The sequence below is a fragment of the Pongo pygmaeus genome, chromosome X (genome assembly GCF_028885625.2).
Source record: "Pongo pygmaeus isolate AG05252 chromosome X, NHGRI_mPonPyg2-v2.0_pri, whole genome shotgun sequence".
Classification (NCBI taxonomy): domain Eukaryota; kingdom Metazoa; phylum Chordata; class Mammalia; order Primates; family Hominidae; genus Pongo; species Pongo pygmaeus.
Genome location: NC_072396.2, coordinates 149,854,834 through 149,866,287, shown reverse-complemented (window position 1 = coordinate 149,866,287; position 11,454 = coordinate 149,854,834). Strand labels below are relative to the sequence as shown.

General features: G+C 39.4%; 1 protein-coding gene across 1 annotated transcript; it reads left to right on the top strand.

The window, feature by feature from the left end:
• Window positions 1–4,868: 4,868 nt before the first annotated feature.
• LOC129025229 (uncharacterized) lies at window positions 4,869–5,787 on the top strand. The gene is made up of 2 exons (XM_054472899.2): window positions 4,869–5,284; window positions 5,474–5,787. The coding sequence occupies exons 1-2, from the start codon at window positions 4,985–4,987 to the stop codon at window positions 5,639–5,641; spliced, it is 468 nt and encodes a 155-aa protein (XP_054328874.1). The 5' UTR covers window positions 4,869–4,984; the 3' UTR covers window positions 5,642–5,787.
• Window positions 5,788–11,454: the final 5,667 nt, after the last annotated feature.

The window sequence follows — 11,454 nt, the reverse complement described above, 5'->3', positions numbered from 1 at the left end:
GCTAACACAGTGAAACCCCATCTCTACTAAAAGTACAAAAAATTAGCCAGGCATGGTGGCACGCACCTGTAGTCCCTGCTACTGGGGAGGCTGAGGCAGGAGAATCGCTTGAACCCAGGAGGCAGAGGTTACAGTGAGCCGGGATTGCACCAATACACTCCAGCCTGGGCAACAGAGCGAGACTCCATCTAAAGTGTGTGTGTATATATATATATATATATGGACATAATGAACATTTCGTAAATGTGATTAAAAGCTAAATTCATAGAACCAAGGAGTTCAATGAAACACGGGAGAATAAACACAAAGAAAACCAAACCAAATGTATCATGGTAAAATTTATAAAATAGGAGATGGCAAATGAAGTTAAAAAGAGAACAAAAAAAGATGTGTTACATGTAGAGGAAGAAAAAGAATTATTACAGACTTCTTGTCAGAAATTATAAAGCCAGAAGACACTTTAACGAAACTTGTAAAGCATTAAACAAATCCAGCTATCAGTGTAGATTTCTGTATCAAATAAAAAAATTTTGGAGTTAAAATATAGACACTTTCAGAAACACAAATCAAAAGCAGAGATAATTTTATACCAGCAGTCCTGAAACATCAGAAATGTTAAAGGAAGTTTTTCAGATTGAAGGAAAATGATAGGTACTATACAAGTTTTGGAGCTACACAAATTGAAGGGGCTTGAAATCATGATTATATCGTGTAAGTTTAGAAGAATTTTTTTTCAGTGATCAGGAGAAAAATATAGAAGACACAAATTATAAATATAAGGAGTGCAAAGGAGAATGTGACTATATATCCTGTAGTCATTAAAATATTTAAACACATTCCAAACAAGATTATGACAATACATTTGTAACATAGATTGAATGGACAACTGCTTTGATAGACACAACTTTGCAAACAACTACAATGCAAAATATGAACTCTGAGAATCCATATTCACATGAAAGTAATTGAGTTCAAAATGAATCCTGTTGCCACAAAGAAAACTCCAAGACAAGATAACTTTACTGGTGATCTTATCAAATTTTAAAATAGAATTTTAACTTTAAAAGTTATGTTTAACTTTTTGAGGAATTGCCAAACTGTTTTACATGGAGACTGCACCATTATACATTTCCTCCAGAAGTGTATGAGGGTTCCAGTTTATCCACATCCTCACCGACGCTTGTGATTTTCCATCTAAAAAATTATTTATATAGGCCAGGCACAGTGGCTCACGCCTGTAATCCCAGCACTTTGGGAGGCCAAGGCGAGCGGATCACCTGAGGTCAGGAGCGCGGGACCAGCCTGGCCAACATGGTGAAACCCCATCTGTACTAAAAATACAAAAAAAATTAGCTGGGCGTGGTGGCATGCGCCTGTAGTGCCAGCTACTTGCAAGGCCGAGGCAGGAGAATCACTTGAACCTGGGAGGTGGAGGTTGCAGTGAGCCGAGCTTGGGCTACTTCACTCCAGCCTGGGCGACAAAGCAAGACTCCGTCTCAAAAAAAAAAAAATAATAATAATTAATATAATTATCTTAGTAGGTGTGAAGTGGTTTCTTGTTGTGGTTTTGATTTGCATTTTCCCTAATGACTGATGATATTAGGCAGCTTTTCATGTATTTGTTGGTTATTTATACATCTTCCTTTGATAAATGTCAGCTTAAGTTCTTTACCTAACTTTTAATTGAGTGTTTTATTTCTTTGTTTTTGAGTTGTAAGAATATTCTGCCTACTAGATCTTTGCCAAATACGTGATTTGCAAATATGTTTCTCCTTTTCTTCGGGTTGCCTTTTCATTTTTTTGTATATTTTTTGCAGCGGATTTTTAAATTTGATATAGTCCAGTTTAATTTTGTTTGTTGCTTGTGCATTTGGTGGCAGATCTAAAAAATTACCTAACCAAGTTCTATGTGTTTCTGACCTAGTTCTATATGTTTCTATATGTAACTCTGACCAAATATTCAAACTCATTCACTCAACAGATATATTTGTGACCACTTACTACATACCAGTCCCTACTCTATGCGCTAGGAATAAAGTGATGATGGGACAGTTGTAGCAGATTGCTAGCTGATCACCAACACTCAAATAATCCTCTTCTTGGTAGATTCCGTTTATCCATCTCTCTTGCAGTTAAATATGGCTATGTGAGCTCTTGCCAATGAAATGTTAGTGGGAGTGATACATGTCCCTTTCAACCTGGCCTATAAATATTCCCATGCACTTTCCTCAATGATCTTTTCTGCTTCCACAATTGGAATGGAGGTGGCAAAAAGTGTTATTTTGCAAATTACCCCAATAGGGTTGTGACAAGCATTGAATATGGATGTGGTTATAGCTATGGTTTAAATGTGTCTCCTCCAAAGTTCAGATTTTGCCAATGTGACAGTATTAAGAGGCGGGTTCATTAAGAGGTGATTAGGGCATGAGGGCTCCTTGCTCATGAATAGGATCAGGGCCGTTAAAAAGAGTCTTCATACAACTTTAGACTGGCTTTTCCTTCTACCACTTTCCATGTGAAGACACAGCGTTCCTCCCCACCAGAGGATGCAGTAAAAAGGTACCATCTTGGAAGCAGAGAGCAAGCCCTTACCAGACAACCAAACCTGCTGGCACCTTGATCTTGGACTTCTCAGCATCTGGAATTGTGAGAAATAAATTTCTGATTTTTCTAACTTATCCAGTCTCAGGTATGACAATTATTTAGCTTAATTTCAGCATATATTTAGTGGTCAATAAATGTTGGCTTCTGTAATTATGATTACAGTCTTTAATGATCTGAGATAGGAAGAAGGTAAAAAGCCTCACATAATTCAGCAGATAGTGAAATTAGGTCTGCACTCCTGTAGACAGAGCAGCAGACTTGCTGATGGTAACAGCTTTGTCTTTCTGCACAGTTTCTCTGTTGATGAACCAAGATAATCCTAAGCTTTCTTAAAGAATATTTAAAGGACCATAATTTTGGTTATGCTAATGTAATGAAATGCAGCTTAAACCAAAAACAATATGAGAAGTTTGGTTACAGTGGTTTTGAAAATTCTAAATTTTGCTAGAACATTTTGCATTGACACAACACTTCTGTAAAATAGCTCTGTAATAGAATCTGACTCCATGTTTTACATTTGACGGCTAACAATTTTCAAGACCCACCACTTCCTCTTCCTCTTCTTACCTAGATCTGATAAGAAAGCCCAGGTGATTCCTTCTTTAGGGCTAGTGTGAAGGTCAAACCATGCAAGCCCTAGTCTGTGTGTGGGACACTCATACCAGCTTTACCCCCTAACCATCATAAAAGCCAAGCCAGTTTTTTTTTTTTTTCCTCTCTGTTCTCTCAAGCATTCTTTTACCTGCTTGGAAATCTGTCCTGATCTCCCCAGAAAGCCTCATTATGTGAGTAATAAAATTTTCCATTCCCTTTTGGTGCATGTATCATCAGTTTTGACATCCAAACCAAATTTTTGGTGTGGCATCCATCCTGTCACATTGAATCTGTGAACAGGATATCTAGGCACTCTTCACTACCACCAGGGGTCTTTTTTCTCTTGCTTTAGCTTCCTAACTGGCACTGCTACCTGCTGGTGACATGCAGTTTGAGCTACTGCCTGCGGCCTGGCTTGTACTTTAAACTGTACTGCTTTGTGCAGCATTGGTAGAGTTCTACCAAGCCTGTGCTAAAGATTTCAACAACGTAAGTCAGCAGTTTAACTGATTGACACTTATTGAGAGGAATATTGGATTGGAGCCCTTCTTAATGCAGCCCTGAATGTTGTGTTTCAGCCTGGATCTGTGAATTCAGATTGAATCATGTGTCTCAATTCCAATATAAGATATGACTGAAACTAGGCTCAAGGATAAACTCTTTCGTTTTTACCATCAGTTGTTTCTAAACCAGGTGTTAGTATTCTTTCTATAGACAGTTCAGGAGAAAGACTGAGAGTCTCTTCAATATATAGGCCCATTGGGTGGTCACTCATATGGAGGGAGAGCAGTTACTATTTGAAATGCTGAGAACACACTCCAAAAAGCAGATAACTCACTAGGAGATTTAAAAATGCTTCTTGCGATACTGCTTAGGTCAGTGTCACAGAAAAGATTTTGATCATCAGAGTTTTAGGGAGAAACATCCATGACACCCTCGTGGAAAAAAACAAGGGATTCATTCAACCATTTTCATGGAGGAGTCACATAATCCTGATGATATCGACTTGATATGAGGTTCTCTGAAAGAAGAAACTTATATGAATAAGGTAGAGAGGAATGTCCATGACTTGTATGCAGTAACGACACACACACACACACACACACACACACACACACACACACACACACACACACACACACACACACACACACACACACACACACACACACCCTGGGAAAGTTGCCTGGTAGAGGCGAGTGTTGGAGAAAAGTGAGATAACTCACATCTGTATTTAGACTTAAATATGGGCACACTGGCTCAGAAGGATTTTCGATAAGACATACAAAATATCCAGTATTGGTGAAGGCTGGGAGACAACAGAATGAATGACTGACTGGGGTAGCCATGGGGAATGGCTTGGGGAAAACACCCTTCTAAGCCATGTGACACACCACAATTAAACTAGGAGAGATGAAGAAGGGTGAGAGGTCACTTTAGAATGACCCTTATTGGTGTTGAGGAAGCTCCCCTTTTTCTCTAACCAGACCGTTTAGACTCCCCTGTACCCTGTCCCTCCCCACATGGAATAGTCAGGAGTGGTGCTTTGTGATGTGTAAGCCATGAAATTGTCAGGAGTGGTGCTTTGTGATGTCTAAGCCACCCCAGGGCTACCATTGGCAGAGTAATTTCTTGCTGGCCAATCAGGCTGAAGAATGTGGAATCTCATTGTCCTGAGGAGTATATATAGAGAGAGATCAGGAGGCCTGGAGTAGGCTACTGTTGCTCTAGGGTGGCAGAGGTTAGGGAAAAATCAGGAGAGGCTGTAGGCTACTGTTCATCTAGGATGGCAGAGTTTAGTGAAGAAGAGGAAGACACTGTACGCTACTGTTGTTCTAAGATAGAAGATGTTCCTGAAGAAATAAAAGAGGCTATAGCCTACTTTTGCTCTAAGATGGCGGAGATTAACAAGGAGCCAAAAGGGACTATAGGCCACCATTGCTACACTATCCCAAAGGATACCGAAGAAGTAGGAGAAGGTAGTTCAGACATGCCTGAACCATCCGCAAGCACAAGCCAAGAAAATCCCAGAATGAAAAGGAGAAAGAAAACTACTCGTGAAGCTAAAGAAGGTGAAACTGACGAGGTCAGATATCCCTAATTATGTGACTCTTCCTCCCCATTGATACCTAACCCAAGATTCCTACCTTGTCCTTATCTGGCACAAAATCTTTCCTCAACCTGTACTCATCATCACAAAATCTCCCTTTCCACACATTCCCTATCCACTTCTCCAAATTAATGTCTCTTTTGGCTCACTCTGTTTTTCTTCCAGTTGTTGAAGGCAGCAAAGAAGATAAGATCATTTGTTCAGCAGAATTCAGAAAGACGTAAAGCGGGGAAAAAGTCAACAGTATTAATTTTGTATACCCACAGTAATAAAAAAAGGGATGAAAATCAGCCAAATGAGGATGAAGACAGCCACAAGAAATCTCCCACCTAAAGTGATTCTGAGAGCTCATCAGAAGACCAAGACCTATCTCATCTCTAGGTTAACCTCTAGAAATGGTCTCCTGTGCAGAGAAACTACATATTGCACCAAGATTCTTGGATGTTGATGATTAAAATTCAACCAAAAGACTTTGAAAAGGTCTGTGTATCTCTGTGGTGTTTTCAAATAATGGAGAGGGAGGGAAAGAAGGGGAAGAGCATGTGTATGAGGAGGGAGGGAGTTGAGAACCTTCCAGGTTGTGAGACAGGCTGGCAGCCACAGTTAGCCAGACATTGGGATTAAGGACTAGATGAGGAATGAGCACTGAAGACAAATTTCCTGCTTAATAATTTATTCCACAGTGAAAGAGGAAAAGGAATTGGTGTTTCTGTGTGTGTGGGAAGGTGGCGGTGAGGGTGTAGATAGGGAGAGTTGTGATGTGTGTGGGGTGGTCGTATGCAATAATGAGTTTGATTCCGTTTTTGATGTTTGTCTGCCGCCAGATTTTAAGCTTCATCTCATTCCCTTCTCCTACCCCACATCTGATCAAGCTGATAAAAAAACAGCTGGAGAGTTACTGAATTTAAAATGGAAATGAACAGATACGCCCAGCCTCAACTATTTTAATTATTCCCTTGCCTAAAATCCCCATATCCATGGCATCAATTCTTTCCAAATATCCCCTACTGATCATGGACAATCTGACCTAATGAGTAATAAATTAAAATTAAGTCTTTGGTACTTGTAATCAGCTTGAAAAATGGGACCCTATGGCCTGCCTCACCCAGTTAAAATAAGTTAATAATTAACATCTTCCTCCGTTTTTTAAAAAAGCCCAATCTAAATTAAAATAGAATCTTCAATAATTGAAACCCATTATATAAGACCTATTTAGAGAATTAGACCTGTATAGATGATTACCCTCACTGCTTATGCATTTAACAGCCAAATTTGGATTGTTCTTAAATCTGGAAAATATAAATGGTGCCTCAGTGTATATTACTGTAACCTTAATGCCATGGTCCCGCTCATCAGGTCTTCATACCTAATATTATTTAAATTACTGATTCCATCCAATACGTAACTGGTAAATAATTTGCAGTAATAGCAAAGTATTTTGCTAAATGTCCTGTTCACTTCCTGTTTCAACAGCCTCTCACCTGCAGTGTACTTACCTTCACCTTCAAAGGGACACAATAGAACTCTACCAGGGTACTTGGTGGGGTATCTTTCCACTTCCGTCACCTCATATAATCTTCACAGGCAGAATATTAACTATATCTAGATTTTCCTAGATGCTCAGGTATGACATTACACTGATGACAACCTCTTCTGTGGAGTTTCCTATGAGCCACTTCTTCAGGACATAAAAATGTTAGCAAAAAAGATCACAGAAAGGAAATCAGCCGTTGCCCTCACACATAGTACATAGCCACACTACATCAGTTAAATGTCTGAAAATTATTTGGAAATCTGAGGGCTGCTCCAATTCAACAGTGTCAAGAAAAAGCTTTTAGTCTCAGCACCCACATTTTTAAAACAAGTCTAATATCATTTAGACATTTTTGGATCCTGGAGGTAATAAATTCCCTACATACAAATTTATTTAAGTGTATTTGTTCTGTCACTTGTAAATTGGTCCATCTTGAATGAAGCCACCTGCAACAAAAGGCTCTGGAATTTGTCTAAATTGCTATGCAACAGGCACTTGTGTTAGGTCTCCCCAGAGACTTATTCACTGTAGAGATTTTAGCAACCTCATTTCATACTTACTGAAGTCACCAGACCAGCGATGATAGCCTTTAGTTGCCCATGGGCTTCTGATACAAGGAACTGCTCTGTTTGGCTTTATGGTATATGCCATTAGCGTGGCAACTGGTGGCAACCTACTGGGTTTTGACCAGAAATATAAGCTCTCTCAGGCCCTGTACCTGTGACCCTCAACATCTAGGTGTTCATCATGCCTGGGTCATGGAAGTAGCAACCAGTTAGCTCATAATGGCTAGTGAGACTTCCTCTCTACAGGATGGAGCCACACCTGATTTTTCTGTATATTCCCACCTACAGGAGATGGTAACTCCTCTGTCCTCAGTCCCTCACTAGATTCCACAGTTCTGTAAGACGACATCGCTCTTTCAGACTCCTTGGATAACCAGGGAGTCCCTTAGAATCAAGAGTGACTACCAAAGGATTATCATTCCCTATTACCAATGGCATTACCACCCTCACCCCTAATAGAGGTTGCTTGGGAACTGCTGCTTTTCATATCTTAACCAAGATTTCCCTGATAAAGCACAAAACCCAAGATTCAGTCGGCCAAACTTTAAACAATCATCTTAACACTGGATGTCCTGGCCATTAATTGACCTCATCTGAACATTTTTAGAGACCTTTGAGCTACTGTCAATGGTCTGACTATTTGGTCTGGTGTTGTGGGAAGTCAGGGACCCCAAATGGAGGGACCGGCTGAAGCCCTGGCAGAAGAACGTGAATTGTGAAGATTTCATGGGCATTTATTAGTTCCCCAAATTAATACTTTTGTAATTTCTTACGCCTGTCTTTACTGCAGTCTCTAAACATAACTTGTAAAGATTTCATGGACACTTATCACTTCCCCAATCAATACCCTTGTGATTTCCTATGCTGTCTTTACTTTAATCTCTTAATCCTGTCAGCTGAGGAGGATGTATATTGCCTCAGGACCCTGTAATAATTGCATTAACTGCGCAAATTGTACAGCATGTGTGTTTGAGCAATATGAAATGTGGGCACCTTGAACAAAGAACAGGATAACAGCAATTGTTCAGGGAATAAGAGAGATAACCTTAAACTCTGACCGCTGGTGAGCCGGTTGAAACAGAGCCATATTTCTCTTCTTTCAAAAGCAAATGGGAGAAATATCGCTGAATTCTTTTTCTTAGCATGGAACATCCCTGAGAAACAGAATGCGTACCTGGGAATGGGTCTCTGAACTGCCCCCCTGGGCGTGGTCGTCTCTTTTGGTTGAGACTGCAGAGGTGAAATAGAGTCCAGTCTCCCATAGTGCTCCCAGGCTTATTAGGAAGAGGAAACTCCCGCCTAATAAATTTTGGTCAGACTGGTTGATCTCAAAACCCTGTCTCCTGATAAGATGTTATCAATGACAGTGGTGCCCGAAACTTCATTAGCAATTTTAATTTTGCCTCCGTCGTGTGGTCCTATCATCTCACCCTGCCTCCACTTGCCTTGTGATATTCTATTACCTTGTAAATTACTTGATGTCTGTGTCCCACACCTATTTGCACACTCCCTCCTCTTTTGAAACTCCCTAATAAAAACTTGCTGGTTTTTGCGGCTTGTGGGGCATCATGGAGCCTATGGACAAATGATGTCTTCCCCGGATGCCCAGCTTTAAAATTTCTCTCTTTTGTACTCTGTCCCTTTATCTCTCAAGCTGGTCGATGCTTAAGGAAAATAGAAAAGAACCTACCTGAATATCGGGGCAGATTACCCAATAGTCTGGCCATTGAGAAAACAATTCTTTATCCAAGGTTGCCCCATTTGGGTTAAAGAACTCTTGAGTTATTTTGACTCATAGATGCCCCAAATATAAATTAAGATTATGCATTTCTCTGCACATATGAAAACCTCAATACCATGTTCTTACCAAGGCACTCCCTTTGTGTTTGGTGTTGTAGACTTTTGAGTTCCAGACATCATTGATAGTGACCAAGGTACTCATTTCACTTCTTAAAATAAACAACATTCAGCTCTTGAATAAGGCAATAGAACTTTTACCTTCCTTGTTGATTTTAGGCAGGAGGTCTCATAGAATGTTATTTAAACTAGTTCAAAAGAAATACAACATGGCAAGTTTCAGTTGTCAGTCAAGCATCAGGGCTGAAGTTTCATACAGTCTTACTCTATTTTTGTTGTTTGACTCATGTAAGTAATAATCCTTATTGTACCCTCTTGGTGCATGTGTGGCACCATTAGTCTTGACTTTAAAACCAAATTTTGAGTGTTGGGTATAAATTCCACTTCTTCAGGATGACTACAAGAAGCTCATATACTGCACACTATATATATATGTATATATATGCATATACATTTATGCATATTATGCATTCATCTAATATATGTATTAATGGTCATATGAATATGACACTTTGTTGTACCAGTGTCTCAGGAAACAAATATTTTATGGAGTGCCTGATATGTGTCAGACCTGTTCTAGGTCCTGGGCTTACAGTTAAGAATGTATAGTCTATAGTTCTGCAGTTGTTTAATTTATATTTACATGGGCAAAGGGAAGGTTGAGAATGGTGGTAGTGGGACAGAGGCCAACATTTTACTTAGGAGATGTGGGAAAATCTTCTCTGAGGAGTTGACTTTTGAATTCAGAACTAAACAATGAGATAGAATCTGCTGTGTGAAGACTTTCTAAACAACATCTTAGATATAAAGAAGATCAAGTAGCAATGTCATGAAGTAAGAATAAGAACAATGTGTTGAGGAGCAGCAAATAGGCAAGTATGCCTGGAGTAGAGGGAGAGGAGGAAGAATGGAAATAGACAACTGAGACTAGAGAGCTTGGCAAAGATAAAGACACATAGAGACTCGTAGTGTTAAGAACTTGGGTTTTATTTTACATGTAGTGGAAAGCCATTTTGGCTTTGATGCATGACAGTGATGTAGATTGATTTAATTTTTAGAAAGATCACTGGATGTTGTGGATTCGATAAGACCACAGATGTGACAGATTGTAGCAACAATGCATGTATAAGATAATATTGGGTAAGACTAGGCTTGTAGCAGGAAGAATATAACTTAGTATCTAACACAGCAGTTTAGAGGATAGGCTTTGAAGTTTTACCTCATTTTAAAGCATCACCACCTAAAGGCTATTTGTCCCTGAGCAAGTTCCTTAACCTCTGTAAGGATTAATTCCCTGATGTATAAAATGAGATGATAATGGTACGCCTCTATGTCTTAGGGTCACTCTGGAATTGAACGAAGTAATTTATGTAAAAAACCTGGTAATATATTAGACACATAATAGGCATTTGATAAAATGGCTACTGTTATTAACAATCATAATATAAATAAATACATAAATAAAAGCAAGCTACTTCTTGCTTTTCTTTGCCAACTTTCCAAGTGCTAGCATGTCATGTATAAGCTGCTGTTAACTCATGATTACTGAGCCCTTATTTGTTTTTATTGAAGACACATTTATCTTTGGTCACCTGTGCTCAATAGCTAGGCATTCTGGTGCCCTTATGTATTAGTTCATTCTCACGCTGCTATGAAGAAATACCCAAGACTGGGTAATTTGTAAAGAAAAAAGTGTTAATTGACTCACAGCTCCACATGGCTGGGAAAGTCTCAGGAAATTTTCAATCATGGTGGAAGGGAAAGCAAACACATCCTTCTTCACAAGGCAACAAGAGAGAGGTACTCAGCAAAAGGGAAAAAAGTCCCTTATAAAACCATCAGATCTCCTGAGAACTCACTATCATGAGAACAGCATGAGGATAACTGACCCCATGATTCAATTACTTCCAAGCAAGTCCCTCCCACAACACGTGGGGATTATGGGAACTACAATTTAAAAAGAGATTTGGGTGGGGACACAGCCAATCCATATCACCTTAGATACTTCATAATAAGTGGTCATATATGGGTTATGATTAATTTATAAAATGAAGTTGTGGTAGTGGCTGATCTGTGACATTTTCTCTTTGTACCTGATGAATCATCATTTGAACACCTCTCCTCTCCAACCTCCTTCCACAGGCGTAAATGAGCAGCAACCCATATTTCTAACCTAACTGCAAACAAGT